Genomic DNA, 24,052 nt, shown 5'->3' with positions numbered 1-24,052 from the left:
CAATCACAATGCCACGGTGTATGTGAAAGTGACAGGTTTCTCATTAACTTTAATTACTGTGTGCCAAGTCATCTGAAGGCAGTGTTTTGTCCCAGGCACCGCCCAGCCCCCCACTCGTAGCCACAGGCCCTGTCCTTCATCACCTGTGAAGGTCTAATCTTATCTGTGGCTGTTGCATGGCTCTTCATTAATCACCCCCCCAGCCCAATCAAATGGTGACTGATGGTTGACGTGGCCTTGTCCGGCTATCCCTCCGGTGCTGGGAGTCGGTCTTGGATAGGCCAGGGCAAAATGCGTTATAGATTCTGTGGCCGATTGTGACTGGTGTCTGTGTTTTCATAAACACGGTGGTGTCCTCTACATGGGGTATGCTGCATGCTGTGTAACCCTGTGTCAACCATCCACTGCACCTGAAGTTCAACACATTGTTCCACTGCTGCTGACCTTCGCTCATTAGGAGCAGTGAGCTCTTCAAGCTGTGATCTGGGTACTGGACATTTTTTGCTCAATGACACAAACTTTCTGCCCCATCTGTGTGTGAGCTCAGTAGATGTGCAGTGGCCAACCAGCAATACCATGAATAGAAAGAGGTGTGTGGTGGAAGGAGGTTGCAGGTAGGAGATGGAGGCGGGAGATGGAATAGAAATAGTTTGTTCTAGTAGCGGCAGGATATAAATGGCACATAGATGAAACAAATCAACCTTAGGTAGCCCCGGCCGTTAGCCAATCCATAGTAATCAGTGAGGCTGCATTGAGTTCTCCGCTTCATGGACCCTTACCAATCAGCAGAGAAAACAGAGATCTGTCATCTGTTTTCCTGTGCTCACTGACGGGGGCAAGGGGCAGTGAGAGTGAAGTGAGGTAATTATATACGAAGTGCAAGTGTGTGTATGGAAGGGGTTGGGGGTGTACGTTTCTGTGTTTTAGTGTCATAATCACCTTTTTAAAGTGGTTCTGCTCTACGCTATTTGTCAGTCACTCAACGGAGGGTGTGCCACTGGCAGTGATTAGAGGATTGATCAGGGATGTGAACTAATACATGCCCACCGCTGATGTCAAAACACAGATGGCATGACTCACTTTGCAGCCTTCTAAAAGAGATTTTGTTTAATCTTGTCTTATGGACAAGTCTGGCCAAATGAATTCCAGGGGGATGTGCAGCGTCTATTTGTATTGATCTCCATTAATTGCTGTGACAGTGAAATATGAAATTAAACATGAGGCGATGTATAATTCAGAAAAACATCACTTATCTCCTCACACAATGTGCAGGCACAAAGGCAGTGAGCATACAGAGACACGCACATGTGCGCACGTACACAAACACACAACATCTGTTTTGTATGCAGTGGCATCACAAAATGATCTTCCTGGTAGGCAGAGGATTTGGCATCAGTGGGCTCAGGTTTTCATAACCTTTGGATGCCTCCCATCCTTGTCCTACAGAGAACCGAGGACAAAGCTCTGCCCTATTAGAGATGAATAATGAGCCTGTTGGCAAAAGAGACGTGGCTAATGTTTTGTCCAAATATCTCAAATCTGTCCCCAATGATAATGTATTCTGCAGCAGTGCCAAACAGCTCTATATTTGAAGAGGTGATTTCATCCCCGATATGATTTATACAATCTTTAGATTAGAAAAGGGAAAAAAAAAATCCCCCCTCACATTGTAATGTCTGGTGGGTGTATAGGCATCACACTAAGGGCTTAGTTTGTTTTCCTGTAATTGATGTTTTGCCTGTGTGGCGGCATAGCTTTGTTTGTTTATGCTAATGGCTGTGATGACCTGTTGGTCCCCAATCTAGCAGGGAAATGGCAGCCAATGCTTTGGGGAGTGAGCCATTGATCTCTCTTCAGTGCCTCTTTCTTCACAGGTACTTGGGATTAACTGAGCCAGAGCAAGACAAAAGGAAAATGTTACAAAAGCAGAAAAAAATATCACCAAATGACTTCTGGTATATGCATGTATAGCACATCAGCTTCAGGCCAATTGATGCTTGTGCGGCTTCTACCAAGCTGCCTGGTGTAAAAGTGCTCACTTGGCTTCCCTTACATTGGGCTCTTGAGGCTTGATGCTGTCTAAACAGCACAGCTGTAATTCCCCAAAGCAGTGCACTATGCAATAACTGTTATACATGAACACACAAACAAAAACAACGAGGTGGGCTGTTGTAAATGTGCTTTCCTTAGAGTGCCTAATAATCTCTTGCAGTGGCCAGTTGTGGAAGATGTGGTACATCCCAAACCATGATGAGAGCAGAGACTCACTGAAACACCAGCACTGGTACCCAGGGTGCCATCAGAAAGTCACTTAGTTGTAATTTGTTAAATGATATCTAATGTTATTTTAAGCCACATTTTCATCAGCTATTGCCGTGATTTCAATTTACAAAAATTTTTGACCCTGTACTGTTTTCATTGCAAGGAAATTAAAATTATGTGGTTTACAGTAGCGTGATATTTTCATTTATACTTTATTAATCTAGAGCTATGGTTGTTGATTCCAATATATTGCTTTGACCAGTTGCAGATCATTTGAGCACATTTCTGCAGACTGAAACCGTCTAATCTACATGTTGATTATTTTAATAATAAAGTGACTTTTTGGTTCCACTAAAAGGAAAAACAGTCACCTAATAAGTAGCCCCAACAACAAAAACTAAAAACAAGATGGCTTGCTCATGTACACTGCATGTAAAGATTAGAACATTTCACAGTGTGTTCCACTACCTGCATCACTGTGAAAATTATTCTCACAACTCCCTTACAACACATGGAAGCATTAAATATATATGGTATGTGCATGTATAAGAGTCTGCAAGCATCTGCCTACTGCAGAAGGTCAAAGGTCAGTTCACCTCAAAATCAAAAATACATTTTTCCCCTTACCTGTAGTGCTATTTATCAATCTTGATTGTTTTGGTGTGAGTTGCTGAGTGTTTGAGATATTGTCCGTAGAGATGTCTGCTTTGTCTACAATTGAACTACTCACCACAATTCCCCTGATGCACTGGATGGTCTCATTGCCTGTCTCAGTGATATTAATGTATGGATGGGTAAAAACCTTTTAAAGATAAATGAGGACAAAACTTAGATTCTTTTAATCAGACAAAAGCAGCAAGAGAAAAACTGCACTCAATGTTTGGTGGCTTTAGCAAGCACATTAAAACTGATATTACCAAACTTGGAGTGATTTTAGATGCTGATTTGAACTTTAATTCTCATTTTAACAGTCTCATTAAAACATCCTTTTTCATCTGCGGAACATTGCTAAGGTCAGACCATTTTACCCCAGAAAATGGTGAAACACTCACTCATGCTTTTATTACCAGCCATTTAGACTAATGCAACTCCCCTTTCACTGGACTACCCAAGAAATCAATACGAAAACCACAGCTAGTCCAGAGTGCTGCAGCCAGTTGACCAAAGGAAGGAAAATGGATCACATTACCCCACTGTTAAAAGTCACTACACTGGCTGCCTCTACCTTTTAGATTAGATTGATCTTAAAGTTATTTTACTTGTTTATAAAGCTTTGAATAACCTTGCCCCTCCATACATCAGAGATTTTCTATCATTTTATGTTCCAGTCAAATCACTAAGGTCCTCCACTGCTTTACTTTTAGATGTTCCTCATGTGTCCCATATAAGTACTGTTGAGAGCACTTTCTGTTTTTACGCCCCTAAACTGTAGAATTCGTTACCTCTGTATATTAGAATGGTGAGCTCTCTCGATATTTTTAAATGTAAATTAAAGACCTACCTTTTAATCAGGCTTTTAATGCGGAGTAAGATTACAGTCTTGATTTTTAAGTTTTAACCATTGGTTTTAACCTACTTTTATTTCTTCTGTTCATATTTATTCTATTTTATTTATTTATTTACTCTCTTTTTATTCCATGGAATTTTCATCTTCATCATCTTCTTTGTTAGATTGTTCTGATGTGCCAAAGCACTTTGGGCTGCATGTTTGTATGACAGGTGCTATATAAAGTTGAGTTGAGTTGAGTAGATGGCACTTGGCTTGCGATGCTCACAGTGCCTGAAAAAACTGAACTGCAGAAATCATGACCCGGTTACTGAAGACAATCCACAGACCTTGTTGTGAGCAGTTTCATGTAGTAACTCTTTTCTTTCTTTCGATCGTACTACACCTGCCAACTGAATCGCTCTGCAGAAGGAAGGGTGCATCTACTGCAAGCTTACCAAGCAGCACTGAGCTAGCTAACATTGCAGCTCAGCTGATGAGGACACCATTAATGTTTACATCTCGTGCTGTCACGGAAAAAGCCTCTTGTCCATCAGTAGGTTCATGCTTCCTTCTGGGTGGTGAAAAGGTTAGCGGGTGTAGTTTGGTAGAAAGAAAATGCTTCCTTCATGAAACTGCTGACAACAAGGTTTGTGGATTATCTTGAGTAACTGGGTCATGATTAATGGAAACAGACATTGCTGTTGAGTTTTTTCAAATGTGTGTTTTTTTTTATGGCACCTTGAGCACCACAGGCCAAGTGCCATCTCATTCCATTATATTGAAGAGAAGAACGATATCTCCAACACTCAGCAACTCCCACCAAAACACTTTAGATTGATAAATAGCATTGTCCCTTTAAGTCCACATTAGGGATGGGTACCGAACCCCGGTATTGAACGAGCCCTGGGGCTACATTCTTCAAGACCGCAGTATTGATAAGCTCTGACCTTAACGGTTCTGCTGTCAGTACTGGAGCAGTTGCGTTTTTTTTTTTTTTTTAACAAGATAAACGTTATCTTGCACATTTATCTGACCAACTCCGTCAATTATCTGTCATTGTATCATAATTTTCACTATTCTCCCAGAAGACGAGAGATCTGTGTCGCTCACCCTGGCTGCCTGCTGTGTGTGAGTGGAGAGCAGGGGGGCGGGGCTGTTGTTCCAGTGACACACACACACACACACACACACACAAGACAGCGCATGCACCAACTCAAGCTCATAGCCTACCTTTAGATAGATAACGATGGCGGAGAGAGCCAAACGGTCAAAAGTGTGGCTTTACATTACAAGAGTTGATGCAGACACAGCGCGCTGTCACAAGTGTGACAAATGTTTTGCATGTAAGGGCGGCAACACTAGTAATTTGTCAAAACACCTTGCGAAAGTGCATCATATTCAGACAGAAAGATGTACAGTGTTTGACTGTCCTAGCACAGCTAGTTCATCTACGTCCAGTCCAGGTTTGTAACATTATGCTAGCAGCCAACACGTGGAGTTAATAACCATTAGCTATTTTGCGACCATATTTACTAAATAGGGTTTCAGATTTGGGATTTTATTTGTGTATTTTTCAGATACTTCTAAATACATGAATATAACCATAATTATAGCCTTGGCTGGGTGCGTCCATAATATTTTCATTGGGATCGTACAGTGGGTCCTAATTTTGGTACCATGACAACACTAATCTGGAGGGGGTTCATCTGCAAAAACTAATGAAAAACTAAACAACGGTACTCGGTATTCGGCCAGGTGCTTAATATTATTCGGCTTCGGCTTCGGCCACAAATTTTCATTTCGGTGCATCCCTATTATTTTATGTATTTTACATTTCAATTTGTAAAAAGTAAAATGTTTTGTTAAAAAACTATTTTGTTGCATAATGAGAATTGAGAAAATAAAGCAATTTATGTTCTTAATTTGTTTTTTTCTTCCTCGAAAAGTATCGATATAAGTACCGTTAAAATACCGAATCGATAAGCAGTACCGATAAGAGTAGTAGTACCGTTAAAATCTTAACAATACCCATCCCTAGTCCACATTAGGTACGGAGGCACAGAGGTCAGCTTCACAGGAGTCACAAAAGAGTTACCTCTTAAAGACTACGGCATTTGACTTTTTTTCTTTTTAAACTTGAAAACAACATTAGGAAAGTGAGGATGAGGGGACCAGGGGAGCAGGCTCACAAAGCCGTTCCCCAGGGTAGATTATTGCTCTGTAAAAAAAATCTTTCAACAGGAACACACTCTCTTTCCACCATCAGCTCTCACTCCTGGACACACACTTTTTGAAATGTCAGTTCTTTAGGGCCACAGTTCTAATTTTTGTTCCTCTCAGTCTAAGTAAATAGGTCTGACTGTGAGTTTTTGTTCACAGTTCCCAGGAGAGTGGCATGCATGCTCAGCAGAGAGACCTCTCACTGCAACCTCCCTCTAACATATCGATCAGGAATGGTTATTGGCGTTAGCCCTGTGAATAAAATGCTGCTCTGCTGATTTCAATTCCCCACTGAGCAACTGAATGGAGAGACAAAACCTTTAGCACTTTTTTTGTGGACTGCTATTTAGCTCGGATCCCAGGTCTAATGACATCACTGGCAGGCACAGACGGAAAGAAAAAATTGGAAATGTCACTTTTGTGGGCCGCACATTCTTAAATTACTTTATACATCTGTTTTTCTGCCTGCCAGTCTCTATGTTTCTGCAGCAGACCAGGTAAAGATCACATTGAGATGATTTATAAAATCAAGGGCAGGTAAATAGTGTTGTTTTCTGGCTCTTCGCTCAAACGTGTTTGTTGACATCAAAGAGAGGAAGAGGCTTGACATGTGCATTTAGATACATTATCCCGCTGAAAGCAACAATCCCCTTGACATTGGAAATAACTGGAACATGAAAAAAGACAATGTTTATACAGATTCAGAGTACAGAATGTGCAGCGTTTTGTATCCACATTATAGGAACAAGCATTTTCTTTTCTTTTTTTGTGTGACTTCTAATAGTGTATGAGGAGGGGAAAGGACCTCTTCATAATCAACTTCCATTTTTGAACACTTAAAATGTTCTAGTAAAAATGATTGCTTTCATAATCTCTGTCATTGTTTCAAATGATTACACATTGGGAATCCATTCAGTGTATCTCTTGACATTAAAACAGGCACTAACCTTTTGGTCCACCAGTACTTTCGTCTTAATGATCTGCCTTGCTTCATTTCATCATGTTTTCCCTGAGCCTCAGAATAACTGTAGGTAGTCGAGTGATTTCCCATATATCATTTATTTATTTAGTAATTAATTTATTTGTGTATTAATCTATGAGCTATGTATTTAATATTAAATAATGCACAGTCCTCTTCATGAGATTTATGATCAACTTAGGGCTTTCTCAGTGGTCCTTTGTTTTCTGTTTGGTTGGAATATAGGGCAGTACAGTTTGGGTGCTCTTGTCAGAGACAGTTTGTGTGCTGCTATTTCGTAACAGTTTTTTGCGGCAGCCGGGATTTAAGAGACCTTTCCTGGGTAGTGTGTGAGCTCCCGTCGTCCCCTTCATTGGCGAGGAGACATAGGAAGGGTCCAGACAGTTATGGAGGAGTGAGTGCTCAGAGGAAGAACGTTTGGGGGTTACTGAGCTCGACAGGAGACTGGGTTCACTATCGCTATCTGGTGTCGCACAGCCACTTTTGTCCTCCTGTAATTCCTCTTGCTCCTCCTCCTCATCGTCATCACAGCACAACGCGTGGTACAGAATTTTGTCGCTGAAGCGGACTCTTTCTCTTGTGCCGGAGGTACGAGAAGTCTTGTGGCTATGCGTGGAGCTGCTGGCCTCCTCGCTGGACGAATCTGGAGTGATAATGCGGGGCCCGTTGGGGATTGGCAGCCCACCATTCATCTGGGAGTAGACCGAGGCAGTTGAGGGGGGCGGGGTGGGGGTCTGCGTCTGGGTGGGGATGGTCCCGCGGCCCAGCTCCGGTCGCAGATCTCCTGGTTGCTCACCAGGTCTGCGGGCAGCGGCGCCTGCAGCCTCAAGGTAGCTGCAGAACTCCCAGCTATCAGAAAGCACATCTGCATTGAGGAAGTCCAGCCTGAAGGCCTCTCCCAAACCTCGCTCACTGCTGGACGTGCTGCTGGCTGTGGCCACTGTCCAGTCATCTGGCTCCAGGTCAAAGTCAAAGTCGGACGTTAGTTTATCGATCTGACCCACCACCTGCAATCGAAAAGGGAGAGGACAAGAGAGAGAGAACTGATGAAATGTTGTAGAGGATAGAGATAGGTATTGGTACTCGAGTCCTCGGCATCAGTGTTCTTTCAACATATAGAGAAATTGGCGCCCAACCTCCCACATATGAACATAACTTCTCTACTTTGCTATTTAAAAATTGCAGAGCTGCGTGCAGTGTATTGCTTTGCTCAGCGCCTCACTGTAACTCTCTCTGTTTAGCCTGAGACACTAGGGGACTACTGCAAGAGTGTGAGCTCCATGCGGAGGACAGTTGGTGAGTCTGCCAACACAAACACACACAGTCACAGGGCTAATTGTTAGCTCCAAACAGCTAATGTTACATTTATTAACAGATTTAACGTCAGAGTCGAGCCATTTCTGTGTTGGTGTGAGTTTGTTGGGACCAGTAAAGGGTTTGGTGTCAGATGTTGGCTGCTGCTGCTGCTGCTGCTGCTGTATAAGCGTGTGCTAATTGGGCAGATGTTAAAAGTTTGCTGATTTTTTTTAAAATTTTTTTTTCTGTTAACTTTAGATATGTGGTTTAAAGGGCTAATTGAAGCCCAGTTAAAATTTCACTTGTTTTGTTGTTGTTGTTAGCAAATGTATATTCCTTTCTCACATTAGATTATTTTCTTGAGTCCCCAAATACTCTTTAATAATTTAATGTGAGTAGTGGAATATAGAATTACTTGACTATCTCTAATAGAGAAACAAATTTAAGGCAAAAAGAGATTTGATTTCGATCCAGAAATTTCTTGACATCTATTTTTAGCTGCACAGCAAATTCGGTTTGTTGGTCAGGTGGTCCACCTCTTTTGTCCAGATTGAAATATCTGAACAACTACTGGATGGATTGCGATGAAACTTTGTGCAGACATGGTGAGATTGACATCAAAGCTTGGCAATGTATAAACATTTTGAAATGGGAAACGACTGCAACCATCTGTACTTGTTTAGTTGCGTCATGGAGCACAGTACATGCACTTCTGGTGTGATTTTAACATGACAACACCATAGTAGCGCAGGAGAATAAAGGGCTCTTTGCACAACCACTGCATTACTCTAGGGTTCTTCATGGACTTTTAGACCTTTAGTAGTGGGATGGAGCTTTTTTGTTGGTGATTGAGTCCCTATTTTGTTTATCTCGTGCATTCGACAAGGGACTCTATACACAGTTGTAACAGTGGTGTCACGCTATATCACTGATCAACAGGTGAAAATGACATGGAAAGATATGCATCTGTGCTCAGGCAAAGGCAGGGAAGAAGAAGACTGCAAGCTGGTAAACATGCAGAATTAAAGATACTTTAAAAATGGCTTTGCAAATGCTTTATGAGGAAGGAAATGCACTTGACATGTTTGTTAGACCTCAAGGATACACACAGTGTGTTTCGGTGAGTAACACTGAATGTAAACATCACTTCTGTTTGTTTACAAGAAAACTCCACAGGGCCCATTTAATGTTCACAGGGGGTTCATTATTACTCATATTTTGGGACTTTAAAAAGCACTACAAATGCTAAATGCATACTGATCTGCCTTTTCACACATACAGTATGTAAATACACTCACTGTAATGACTAAAGTTGATAAAAGTATGAAATAAACTTAAACAAAAGTACTAATTGTAAAACTCACTTCAGTATAAATCTCTGTGACAGCTTAACCGATACTACATTTCATGAAATTTCCAGATGCTTTGCATCCCGCTGATTTACCCCCCACAGGCAGGTTTAACAAAAGCTAAGATTTATTCACAGCTGCTAATAGATCTTTGTTTCCCTTTACAGCTTGCCATTGCACTACTTTTCATCCATAAATTGTTTGTTCATGGTTTTAAAATTGTTTTTATTTCCACCAAGGCCTCCTGTGGACAGGTGTTGTAAATTAGCTTTATGCTACATCAAGACAAAATTAAATATCCACTGGAATGAGGATGAAGCAGTGAAGACGTGTCGTGACTCGTCAAAGAGGCTACTTCAGCTCTGAGAGAGAGAACAACTGAAGAAGCCTCTTAGATGAGCGGCAAAAGCAGCACATCCTCAGTCGGGTGGCTGATTCAGTTTGCCTTGATGCTGTACTGCGGCTACCAGGATGAATGAGATGGCCCTACACAGACATACAGCTTTACGGCACACACACACACACACACACACACACACACACACACACACACACACTTAACCCAGGGCTTTTAACGCTTGTACATTGATGTGCGTTTTACTCCTAGTGCTATTGTGATGTCCATGTCAAACAAAATCATCTCAGAATTTCACCTACTGCGTGAGAATGTGTGCCGTAAAAGCATTTAATTTAGTGTTAACTCTGAATTAACCTCAATGCTTCTGTCACCAGCAGCCACAGCGGTGAGTGTTTGATGAATAGAAAGCACTTCAGCTGAAATCACACTGGTTTGCTGACAACACCTAAAATCCAAGCCCTCTATACTTGACATTTCAGCACCTTCAATCAGCATGTTCTGCTCTCAACAACAATCTATTGTAAAATGAAAACACTCAGCGTTCCTGCAGCTTGTAAATGATACATTTCCCCAACCTGTTCAGCAATTAAGCCCAGTGGTTTAAACTCCAAAATGTTTATTTTTTCTTTTTTAAAAACATGCACATATGAGTTTCCAACATAATTGCAGCTGAACAGCAGAGAAAGTGTAGTTTGACTCCGAGATTTGTGGGACATCATCCTTTTTTAATGCCTCTGTAATTATTTGCTGTGTTTGCTCCTCTCTGGCTCTTATGACTACAAATGAGACCAGTTTGTATCAGCAGCACAAAGTCTTATCTCTGTGTGTAAGAATTAAAATCCTCATTCATTCTCTGTCCAACTTTAAAAGAGGAATTATGAGTCACAGACTGTATACGAAAACATACTGATAACGTGCTCACCAAAAGCTCAGGTGATGATCTCTGCAAATATGGCAACTGACATCCAGGAGCTTGATGATCTTGTGCAAATATATCAAGATGATGATTTGAATCTAACATAAATTTGCTCACTGAGTCCTTGAACCAAAAATAAAGAACACTGACTCACATTACCAGCTGCAAATTTAAGAGAGAGACACTGTGAAGGATGACTAGATGCTGCTATTCTCCTCACTGCTGCATTTTATATAGCTGATCATGAGTCCTTTTTTATGCCGTTAAGTCACACCTCCTGCATTTGTATCTTGCTGTATATGTCTGCATGCATGGCATTGGCTCATCTGTCAACGAGCTTCTCTGCAGATCTGCCAGTTGTGGCACTGTACACCTCATGAGTACCTGGACCGTGCTTCTCTATTGGCAGACTGCCCAGAGGGAATTGGGCTGTATGAATCCTCTAATCCTTGAATTACTCAACGTGTTTGCTGTGTGATTTGCCGACTTTTTACTCATGGAGTTGTTAATGTAAGACATTTCTCAGGCCCGGAGGAGGCTGAATTGCTCTGTTTACGTGATTACACATCTTGAGCGAGGGACTTAATTTAATCAATGAGTTAAGAAATTATCTGGCAAATGTATTTCACAAGCTTTGCCGTGACACCAATATAGACTATTTGGTTGGTTAGCAGTTATTGCAATGAACAGAAAGTCATTTTAAATAAATGTCATTTAGATATGTATTTAGAAAAGTTTAAACACAAACACTATACGGTGACATTTTAAAGGAAATGTAAAAGGAATTGTAAGAATAATGTGTCTAGTCGCCGAACATCACCCAAATGTTGCTGTTGTTTCTCTGCAGCGGATCATGACCCTGCTTATTTCCCATTTTAAAATGCATTGCCGGGTGTTAACTGTAAGCTGCGGCAGCTTCCACCGCTGGTTAGCCTGACCCCTGCCTGCAGTATGTAGGCTAATTTAGCTTGATAAGTGTCTCAGCTCGAAGGGTTCTGCCGAATCTTTCTAGGTCACAATGCAGCACACACTCTATGCAGCAACAATGAACACTGGTCTCTGCTTTTTCTTCCAGTCAGAGAATGTGTGATGAAGGAGCTATGGAGTGAATAGGAGGAGCAGATAGCTTTAGCACAAAGGATGAATGAACACATCAGGAGCCAGTCATTAACAATGCGCACAATGTGTTAAAAATAGAAAATGCATTATGAAAATCTACAAGAGTCAAAAATAGAAGAGGGCGAAAGTAATTATGTGACTTTCCAATGAAACATTTCACAGAGGAACACCTGCACACCATAACTTCACATCAGTGAGGCAGATAGCAAATTTCTATTTGAGATTATCCTATGGTAGGTCCTGTAGTGCAACCGTAAAATAGCAGGCCCCATTTAAGATAAGAAATTCGACCAAACATTGCACGGGTAAACAGAATTACTCCAGCGCTCATTTCCTATGCAATAAGCAGCTCATGTTTACTGTACCAACACTTAATGATCCTGTGCACATGAGTCTAATCAGCCAGAGTAATTGAAAACACCTGTGTGGGTGGATAACACAAAAAGTTACACATTTACACCGACTCATATCCTCTGACTAACTGTTAATAGTGAATTTAGTATTTTTGACTCCTCATTGTGTTTTGTCTCCTTAAAATTCCGGCTATGCAACTTGAAGCTGTGATAAACCTCTGGAGTTAGGCTGTGTATCCCCCGTGGACTTTATGGCGCTACCACTCTGCAAGGTTTATGATGCAGTGATGGCACATCCTTGTGACTGAAAAGACTCCATTTGCAACACAGTTAAGCAGTAATGTATAGTATAAGCGTGGATATAAGTGCTGGGGATTTGAGTTTATCTTTAGTCTTTAATTTTCTCTCAATGCCTCCGCTGACAACTTGCTTTCTTTAGTGTAAATGGTGTCTAGTGGAAGCTACTAAAAACTATGATGATGAATATAACAATATCTATGATTCAATGTGTGAGTGATAAGCACACAAATTACAGTAAACATTTATTTTTCAATAATATTTTTGAAGATAGTTTATTCACTGTCGAGGCAGGGTTGCCCAGCCAACCTGAAGCACATCTGATCTTGTTTATACAGTCCATACAGAGCAATAAGTGGTATTGTTACATTATTTTTTTCTTATTCACTGCACACTATCAGCCGGCAGCCGCGAGTCAACTGTGGTCACTGCACCTGATCAACACTGAGTTCAGTCATTTCAGAGCTCTCAGAGGTACTTTAAAAGAGAGGCTACCTCGGCAGCATCAGGCGCGGGTTTATTACTGTACCTCAACACCTGTCTGAGATGATTGGGCCGGGTAATTGAGGGTCAGAGTGAAAGAGGCCACTTGGAGCCTTGTCTGTGGCAGAAAGGTACAGTGATGGAAAAGACAGGCAAGGATAATCATACACAGAGTGATGGTCAGTAATGTAAAAATATAAAAAAAATCTCAGAAGAGGCTCTTCTCAGGCAGAGTGGTGGTTTGGGAAATAGATTCCATACTGTCCACTATCATTACAAGAGTCCTTCTTGCTAATATTCAGCTCCACCTGGTATCATGATTTATTTATCATGAGTGGATACCTGTTTCTTTTCTCCCAAGCGAGCGCCTGTCCTCTGTTAATGCTAACTGAAAATGCAGTGGAACATCAGTACTGGAATAACTTATACCACTACTACCGTTTAATGTGTTGCTGAAAATTACAGGCTGAGGTCAAAATCGGCAAATGTGAAAATTTGGGTTTGAAATTGCCTCTGATGAGAAGTGGAAAATCTACCACATGTTCTAATCACTCTGATGATCTTTAAACAGATGTTGAATGGGAGAAGCTTGTTTTGATGTGCATTGATGGCTTTCTGTATGAAAAGATTTTTTGTTAGCCGTCTAGTAAACAGATGGAGGTTGCCAACCTTTGCAAGTCTTATACACAAACACGATGTAAAAGTGCATCTTTAACAAGTTTGCAATGATCACAGTATCATGTTTTCCAAGTTGATGCTGTATTGAATATTCTAGTATTTATCAGTGAATAAAAATAGCTCCTAAATATGGCATCTGTAGCAATGCATTTTGTACATGTGTAAAAAATACATCAGGTGTGAGTTACCAAAATAAATGAGACATAACACCCTCACTGGGTTCATTTGAAATGCACGCTGTATGAGTGAATTTTCTGTGGATCGCTTCATTACGCTGTGTTCAAGTGGCCTCTCTCCATCTGTTCCTGTGCCACCCGTTCTTCCAGGAGTCATTTTCAGAGTAGACTGAGAGAAGTTTGCAGTGCGTGTTTGTTAATTATGCAGCATCCGACGTCTAGCATGGCTTTGCTTTTTCATGGGAAAATCTAAAATGTGTTCAGTGGAGCCATTCAGACACATCTAAGTGTTATTTCTTTCTCAACATGTCACAATAGATTTCCAGCCTGCCCCTGTGCTACACTTCCAGCGCTGGAAGCGGTTTATGCCAGTTAGGAAGTCTCAGCAATTATCAAAATAGCCTTGCATGCTGGCTTCGTAAGTAAAACGTTTGCAAATATTGTTTTAATGCAGTTAGCTCCTGCAGTTTTGCAGTTTCTCCTTACTCCTTACCCCATGCTTACTTCCCCTCAGTTTAATTCCCCTCAAGACGTGAAGAGGGGACCATCCAAGCCACTCACATTGTTCATATGGTTTATCTTATCCCCCAGAAGCTAATTTATCATCCCCGACTTACTCTGAAAAGAAAATATTTATTGGATTCACTATAAAAATTGTCCAGTGACTCGTAAACGTGTGCAATCTCTTCCAGACATCTTATTCACTATTGGATGAAACAGCACTTTGGGAGCATTTTGAAATTTCTCGTTACGTACTTAATATTACCCAGCAGTATGTGAACAACATGCAGAACGGTGCGATATCTGCACAACGCTGTTGGCCTGAAAGTTTGGGCCACATTACATGAAAGCTGAGAGACGATTTATGAAGCAGGAGGCGGGCCGATGCACATGCTTACTTGTGAGCTCAACAAGGTCATGTATGAAGACTGAGACAGATGCAGAGTATTCAGACATACTTTGTTGAAAAGAAAGATGATTATTTAGAATCTACTGAGCAGATGGTGCACACCAGAATGATTAATTATGTTTCAGGAGTCGTTTAAGAATTTTGATAGACATTTTGATGCTTTCTTGCTGCTGTGAAAACTTCACTGAAATCCACCTGCTCAACCGTAACTTCCGTACTTTGCCACAGAACAAACTACAAACTTAAGTGCAGCCACATTGCGAGCTTCCAGGAGGTGAGTCTTTCATAGTCACTCCATGTAAAAATAAAATAGCCACGGGGTGATATGAAAATTTAATGCCATAATTATTCTAGCCAAAATAATTGCTATTTACAATATTATCATGAAAATATGTTGAAACTCTTAAAATGGCACTGGAACATATTGGAAACACGATACCTTACATTCAGACAAGAAACAAATATTTTAACTGCATCCCAGATAGGACATATATTTTCACTGAACATCCTTTTGTGAAAAACAAATAATCTTAAGAAGCCAGGGTTTTCTGCTATTTGAAATGGCATTGTGTCTTCCAGAATCAACCATGCCAATGCTTGATTAAGATCTTTCAAGGGTTGGTGCAGTCTGGTTTTGCAGAGCCTCTTTTATTGTTGGTTGCGCAGCGGTCTCTTTTGGCACAATACTCTTGATAATGGAAATTCAGTACAATCGACCTACTGTGTTTTTTATTGCGATCTAGGATAAAATCATACATCATCTTATAAAGCTGGACTTTCTTTGGATTATTACACTAATAGAACTGGACATTTTTACAGCTGCACCTTTGTTTTTTTTTTTTTGTTTTTTTGCAGCAACGTCAGAAAGACAAATTCCTGTGTTCTAATTGTACTTTTCAATTACATTGAGTGTGGTTGTGATTCTCATGCAGTTGACTCTGCAGAGGTCCAGTGGGTCTGTGGGCGGGAGACATTACAGACAAGCCAGGGGAACCTGATTTAGGTCAGGCCATCTTGATTGGTGAGATGTGTTGCGTGGTGTTGGCACAGGGATGAAGTGTCCTTTGAAGTGTTCGCTGGAAGCATTTGGTGTAATTATCCTGTCATGAGAGGGCCTATAAGCCTGAGACTTCATTAGGCACATGCCCCCTGCTTTTTCATCTTTTCTCAAAAAACACTCATCTTTATGGAGGCCTTAAAGTGCTAAACAACGCTGTGATGAGCATAGGGCCAATACCTCCTGACAACTCACTAATCAAAAGCATCATTACAAACTTCACCGTATAATGGGCCTCGTTTATCCCTCTGGGGCTTTAGAAGAGGTGGGCTTCTGCCGTCCTTGAGGTCTGGAAAATCAACCACTTCCTTAGCCAAATTTAGGTCATTAGACTGGGCAGACTCATCCACCTGCTGTATGGCCAAATTTGGAAGGTTTATACTATTATGCTGGAGAGGTTATGGGTTGTACAATCAGTACGGGAGCAAGATGGGAACTCTGTCTTCCAGCAACAGGGAGGCAGCAGATGCAGCATGCGTCGGTGCTGGCAGAGTGCACCAATCATTTATTGAGTTGAGGTTCTCCTTCATCGCTTCTATCTGTGTTGAGAGGCCTAGCGCCGGTAATGACCAGAGAAAGATGGTAGTGCCATGCTACGGGGCTCCTCAGTCTGTCTGCTTCCCTGAGATAGCACTCGGATTAGGCCTGAGTACTGTCAGGTCACGCTGGTCACATGCGGGGAAAAAGGTGTGCATGTGAGCGCAGCCAGGCCACACTGACCCATTTTAATGACTCAGTAGAGTTTTCATTAACAACATGGTGTCTTTCTGTAGAAGGCCAGTGAAGGTCTAAAGTGATTACAGTGTTTCTGAGCGCGGCAAGTGTGTGTGTGTTTATGTGTGCGGTGGGTTGGAGGGTAAACGTAGTTGACCCAAACTGGAAAAAAGGGGAGAATCTCTCTGGCAAAATACAACACTACAGGAACCGGCTCAGCCCAATCCAGCAGTAAATCCCTCACCCTGACACTTCACACTGCCAGTTTGTCTACAGGCCAAACCAGTAAGCAGATAAGCAGCAAGTCTACCCTGAGAGAAAAAAAGACACATAGTACAGATAAGTAGCTACATGGCTATCCCATTTTTGTACTGATGACTAATGATAGAGTTCCCTATGTAATCCGCTTAAATTTTTTCCAATTCTGTTTTGATTTTCCCGAATTCTGTACTCATGATTTAATTTTTCTGAGTCTTGTTTTACCATTGAGGCACATTTTTTTCATCAGAAGGAGTGTCTAATCATGTGGTGGTGGATGTGGAAAATATTCATAATTTAATGGATCTCAGTGAATTTGATGTAAAACAACACTGCACTATTTTCAATAATTTAATAAATTCCTTCACAACTAAGTGGGATTTCTTCATTTGTAAGGGACGCAGGTAACGTGTTTATACTTCCTGTGAATATCATCCAATTGATCTTATTAACTAAAAAGATAAAAAGCAACGACTGGCCAGCTCACTCATTGTAAAACTCCATGGTACAGGCAGCAGGCATGCATTTTACACCCTGATGAAGACTTTAGTCGAGACACGTTGGTTTATCCATTTACTAATGAAGGATTTTTAACTAAGTCAGAATGCCTTGGATGCATTTTTGGACTGCCTGCCTGTACCATGGAGTTCTACACTAAGTGAGCTGGCCAGTCGTTGCTTTTTATCTTTATATGACTATTTGTCCCATCCTTGAAGAGCACCTGATTTTTTACAGTTAATTACATAGTGTCATAACCCAGTGTTGCACTCACTATTTCTTTCCTCATGATCTTATTTCCTATTTTTATTTTCACTGTGTTAACACTTTATTTTAGAAAGAAAACATAAGCCCCATTTCCTCCAAGCAGTCAGGTACAGTTCAGTTTGGTTCGGTGCACTTTCTTTCTGTTTCCACTGTGAAGAGTTGTGGATGGTACCAATGGAAGCATTCTGTACGGTCCCCATTTTTGGTAACCCTCTGTTGGGGTACCTAGCACACAGATCTGGTACTAAAAGGTGGAGCTGTGAACACTGCAGTCCATTGATTGGTCAGTAGCGGATGGTCATTCTGCTCAGGGCTGAGTTATGGCTGGTTTTGAGGCTCATGTTACCACTACTCATACTGTGGAGAGTTTTATTAGTAAACTGTAACTATAAAATGAAAGGATGTTTTGCTGCCTTTTGCAGCAGCTCTAGTTGGAGAAAAAATAACTTAATTCACTGGGCCGACTGCTGGAAACTTTTAAGGTGGAACGTTAACTTTTAACTTGTATTTACTGAATACATGAGATGACAACGTGAATCAATCAACACACCTTAAATTTCACTGACAACTTCGATCAATACTTTATTTTTTATATGACACACACACTTTTAGTAATGAGTGGATCTTCAACTATTTACATATATTAATTTCACCCAGATTATGTGAACGGCATGTATTCTAATCCTCACTTGGAAAAAAAAAAGTGCTGTGGAACGTCTTTCCTGTGGGCTATGGCAACATTAACCCCTGAGCTTGCCTGAGAAGGACAAAATTTTATTCTGAAAATGTTGGCGTGCATCTACGTTCTGTGGAAAATAAACGAGGTGCAGGCTTCCATCTGTGTCACCAGTAATGAGGAAATACAGTGAGAGCTGGACAGAGCAGTGAGTGACAACAACCACGCCCACATTTAAGAGTACTGTTTGCGGTGGAAACGCTAGGGTCTAGGAACTATGTCTGAAGGGTTACTTTTGGTTTCAAAGATATCATACCGAAAGTGTTTGGTGGAAATGGCGCTATGCTAGTCATGTTTGTATGCTGGGCTGTTTCAATTCATTTACAGGTCAGAATACAGTTGTACTCCAGATGCACTCCAACTTTAGCTCCAGCTGCCCGTTTGACCACAGAGATGCAAGTGGCGGCTAGCTTGATGCAAGAAAACCTCAGACAGTGCCTCTGGACCACCTGGGAAGCACAAGAGGACAGGATTTGACCTAGCCTGGCTGACAGAATAAGAGACTGCAGTCAAGCTAGCCATCACCTGCACCTCTGTGATCAAACCCACTGATTCTAAAATTTGAGACAGATACAGGCATAACAGAGTAAAGCCCTTGCGACAAGTAACCCGGTGTGGCCCTGCCTGTGTTTGTGGAGGAGCTGAGCCCCGCTCTCAGTGAAACACATGGAGAGCAGAGGAAAGAAGCAGCGTATCTGCACATAAAAATATAGCAGCAAAGTTTTTTTTTCTGTTCACTTAGTGCTGTGAAGAAACGCTTTTAATGGTAGGGAAAACTGCAATTTTTGTAAATTGCATCCGCATTTTAGCCAGTTCCACAACATTATGTGTTTTACACTTTACACTCAATTTTTATTGTCACTCCTGAGATTCTGTCCGTGTTTGCGCATAGGGAAATCATAGGTCCCTAATAACACTCTGTGTTGTGTGGGAAATGCATCGAGATTTCTACTACAGTTAAATTTATTTCTTACAATAACAATGCCTCATGTAATTCTTTCATAGCAGTAAATACTAAGCACTAAAACTGCTGTGAACATGCGAGTACATAAAAATATCACATTATATACACAGTTTTTCCCCACTGCCAAACCTGTTTGCCTCAGACGGTGTGCATAGTCAAGCATAAATTAACACTGACTGAAAATTAAATATGCACATCTTATGTAGTTTATGTTGGAATAATAGCTTTAAGTGCTTCTTGGAAATGGCCCGTATTTTGGCCCTAAATTGTTTTAAAGAGGCACTGACCAGCAAAAGCAGCAGTAGTAGTTTGAATAGGCAATTAACAGTTTGCAAGATGGATCCGTATTAGAGGAAAATGATAGAAACTGAAAAGACAATAAGGTGCACTTGGTGGTATTTGTCTCAGTTGTTGTCAAAGTAAAACATCCACACATTTTGTTTCGAAAATGCCAACTAAAAGCCCACCTTTAAGGCTTCATTGAGATCTTATATGTTGCAGATACTTCTAGAAATTTGGTGTTAGACAGATGTAACTGTAGTTAGGCACACACAAATATTTATTTAAGTATGTCCTTATGTTAGTCTACTTGAAACAAACAGGCATCCCTCTATAGTCTCGACTTCTAACAGTCGTAATACACCATTATTCAAAGCAGGAACATAAGAAAGATGGAGGATGGATGGAGGGACAGACGGATGAAAGAGGGGAGACAGCCAGGCAGCAGGCGAAAGACTGATTGGCAGGAAAATAATCTTCTTCATCCAAACTTATTTTGCACATTTAACTTGCGCAGCTTTTTCGGATCTCATTGTCAGCTTTGTTCCACTTTTGTATCAGCGAGGAACATATTCACATCTTTGAAAAATATAGCCAACAATAAAACTTCTTTACAACATCAGAGTTGATTTGCACCTCGCTCGCATAGTCACATTATCGCTCATATACAGTCACACACAGCCATCAATGCCTTTATCCTAAGTGAGGATGAAACTGCAAACCCTCCACTCAGCAAAATATTTTGCAGTATCCACTCCCCTCAGCCAACAAGACGGAGAGTTCTATTTATGGTTGGGTGAGAAATGATCCAAGACTAGTGTTACCATGCAGAAGCTATCACCTGCTCTCTTTTTGTAATTAAAAATCCTTCTTTCCAAATTCCTGTTATGGCTCCTATCACTGTCTGTCTGCTCGGCTGGGGAGAGATGATACTGCCTAATGACAGTTTCCATGCAACAGCAATGGGTGTTATTTCACAATTCCAGGGGTGTAAATGGATTTACACACCCCCAAAAACCTAGAATAATACACCAAGGTGCAACAAAACTACCCCAAAGGCTTTCCTTTTTTTTTTTATCAGAGAGCATGTTTGCACTGTTTCCCTTCAAGATTCTGCAGTTAGATCTATCAGCTCTGTCGGTGAAGAGAAAAGAAAATGTGAATATACAGCTTGTTGCCAGAGGATCTGGTATGTGGATGTGTAAAACTGGACAACACTGCTGTGCTGTGTAGTGTTAATCACTCAGGTATCATCCATAATAGCTGCCAGACTCCTTCCAGCTGTCTACATTGCTGTCACTTATGTCAACAGGTTACAACTGCTGCTAGACACACTAGTTCCAGGGAAGTAAATTAAATCATTGTTGCTCTATGTGTTCATAACATTCCAGATTTCTTTATTGACGCAATTTGTGTTGAGTTCAGTAACAGCTTCACACTGTCAACGCACTGTCACTGTTTGTCTTAAGCAAGCAGCAACCACTGTTTCTGCGTACTGTAGTGCAGAGGTGCTGCAGCTCCTGCAGTGAAAGGTGTTGGCTGCTAAATTCTGACTGTGCTGAAGAAAATAGAAAAACCTTCAAGTCAGTAAATATAAAGTGAAGTTACAAAGTCAATTTAGGTTTTCAAAAGGCATCAACAGAAATTTGTTCAACAATGTCCTCCTACACAACAGAATAGGTCATAGCTTTTTTAGTGCCCTCTAAAACAACCAATATGACCATTTTAAAAATGTCTCAATGCTCTTTGATCCGACACAGTTGGGTCTGGCAAAGTTTAGGCAGCTGTGAATTCTTGGTTAAAATACACGAAATGCCCAAGTCAATTTAGTGACCCATGCACAGTTAAATACTGCAATAAACACCTAGTAAAAGGAGGATAAAACTATGCTGAATTACTCACATACATTGTTTCCTGTGAATCCCTAGTGAGCGGGAATATAATTTGAATCCAGCTGACTGCCACAAAAAAAAACACACAATACAGAGAGGTAATTACTGTACGTAAATACATCAAATGGCTATCGCAGAAAAAATCTTAATAGTTGTAAAAAAAAAAAAGGATTTCCCAAAACTGTAGGAAATGGGAGTTTGATTTCATGAAAAGCTTAAGGAGACAGTATGTAAAATGTGTTCTGAAAGCCATGTACTTTGTCAACTATCCTCCACAAACTCCGTCCAAAACCTTTTTTATGGAGGTGGAACAGCTTCACACCACTTGTGCCTTTTCTGTCGAGAGAGGACAGTCATTACTCCCATAGACTCAAAAGGTCACTTGTCAGGAAAACATGGACAGAGGTTGTTTTAAGCCTTTGAACAACCAATACTGTTGGTTTTGTGGTGGAGACAGTATCGGCATTACCTACCAAAATATATACACATGTATTTACTCGTGCTTTGTAGTGTGCAGTGAGTGAGTGCGTAGCATGTACTAATCATTTAGAGGCAGCTGTTATCAATGTGCCGTAGAAATATTGACATATAAACGCCATGACACGTTACCCGAACTATTCAGCATTCAGGCCACATCTGCAGCTCTGCTACACATGCAATAATGTATTCGGTTATTATGAATTATATGAGCATGTCCCTCCGTTCATTCAGACGTCAGTCATGAATCTGCTGCGCATGGCTGTAACTTTTTTTAACAACAGCACTATTCTACTGTGCAGCAGCTGTCCTTGTTCACACACACAGCTCGTAGACCCTGATGAAGTAAGACATATCCATCAACAACATGCCAACAACAGAGAGTATAAATCCCTCACTGAAATGTAAATTCACTGTTCCTGTATATACAATGCAGGATAGCTAACCAACGCTCTCTGGGCTCAGGAGCTTGCTTTGTTATTGCTGTTTATATTACCATACTTACAGCTGATAATGTTAATAAGCTTACACCTAGAAATATATGCATGTGATCACTGATCAATAATCAATGTTAATTTGTATTCATTGCACCTGCCACAAATGATTAATTTTTAGCTGCTTGTGGCTTTTCTTGATACAATACTGTTACACAGACTCACAGCTACACTTACTCACAAGTTAAAACCCAGCCTGTTAAAGTGAGTCACAATGAACAAGTGTCATAATACCCAACATCTCCCATAATATCCACTCACTAAAAGTCTGTGCTTACTAGAGAAATGATAGTTGTTTTTATCTGACACATTTAGCATCACTGACAGAAAAAGGGTGTTCAATCAAACTCAAGTTCGTTTGCCCCCTAAATGTGGTTCATTTGGGCAGGTGTGAACAGAGCAATCACACTCAGGTACGCACCAAAACAACCGGACCGAGACCACCTCTTGAAGAAGGTCTCAGTACAGTTGTCTTTGTGCACACTCAAATGCAATTGCTGTGTTCACACCTGCCCAAATGAACCGAACTTAAGGGGCAAACGAACTTTAGTTAATTACAAACAAACTCTGGTGCGGTTTGTTTGTGGTGAGATCGTGTTCCGACCTCGATACGAACCAACTGCAGTAGCATTACGCATTGTTTGGGTTAAACATGAGCATGTTACAGTCCTGGGGGATTGTTAATATGTGCCTCCTCCTGTACTGCCATAATATAAATATTCAGGGCATCCAATGCATCAAAACATTGTTGTCTAGTAAGAGCCACGCCTCATTTTCAAACTGTATGGTTGAACAATGAACAATTTGACCAATATAGTCCACGATGACCAGCGCTAAAATCAGCCCATGTAGTTGTCCCTCCATTGTGACATTAGAAAGTGTCGCATTCATCTTGCAAGCGTACTCTTCTTCAACGTTTTGTTTACTTCCTGGATTTTTCCTGCACGGAAATTCTGACCAATCAAGAGCAGCTTTCTCGAGCAAGGCATTTTATCTGGTCCGCTTGTAAATATTGCTGTGAGATCATGAACCAACTCTAGGCAATTATGCAACTTTGTAACAAAATGAGTCCCTGATTCGGACCAAAGCAAGACAACTCTAGGTCTGAAAGCACCCTAAGGAACCACCAACAATGACTATAAAGCATTTTTTTTAAAGAATGTAACAGACGTCAGCGTACTCATTTACACTATTAGGCCTTGATTAAACATTGAGCTATAGAACAAATTAACCTTTCCACCATGGACTTTGCGCCGCTGTGCACTTAACTACAGCTGTCTTTCAGCTGTTCAGCACTTATACAATTTGTCATTTGGTTAAAACTTGGGGTTAGTTTTCATTGCTGCTCATTGTTGTTGGGCTGTGGCTTTGGATGAAATGTCCAGGCTGAGAGAGCAGCAGCTAACCCTACTATTAATACAGGGCATGCAATCAATATGCCACTGGCATTTCTAGGTTTCCTTGGCCTGCAGCGCTTATCTTAATGGAAATGTGCTCCCATTTTCTTTTATTGTGTGAACCCATATATCAT

The 24,052-nt window shown here is 41.0% G+C and overlaps 1 protein-coding gene across 2 annotated transcripts in view; it reads right to left on the bottom strand.

Annotated features, from left to right (window-relative positions):
* Window positions 1–7,014: 7,014 nt before the first annotated feature.
* insyn1 (inhibitory synaptic factor 1) overlaps window positions 7,015–24,052 on the bottom strand; it is a 56,823-nt gene continuing 39,785 nt past the window's right edge. For both annotated transcript variants that reach the window (XM_033632551.2, XM_033632542.2), the window contains exon 3: window positions 7,015–7,957. In XM_033632551.2, the coding sequence (XP_033488442.1) occupies window positions 7,139–7,957 (819 nt within the window). In that variant the 3' untranslated portion in view covers window positions 7,015–7,138. The remainder of the gene's footprint in view (window positions 7,958–24,052) is intronic.

This window comes from Epinephelus lanceolatus, chromosome 2, assembly GCF_041903045.1.
Source record: "Epinephelus lanceolatus isolate andai-2023 chromosome 2, ASM4190304v1, whole genome shotgun sequence".
NCBI classification, from domain to species: Eukaryota; Metazoa; Chordata; class Actinopteri; order Perciformes; family Serranidae; genus Epinephelus; species Epinephelus lanceolatus.
Note: the sequence above shows the minus strand (reverse complement) of the source record. Positions and strands in the feature narration are given on the sequence as shown.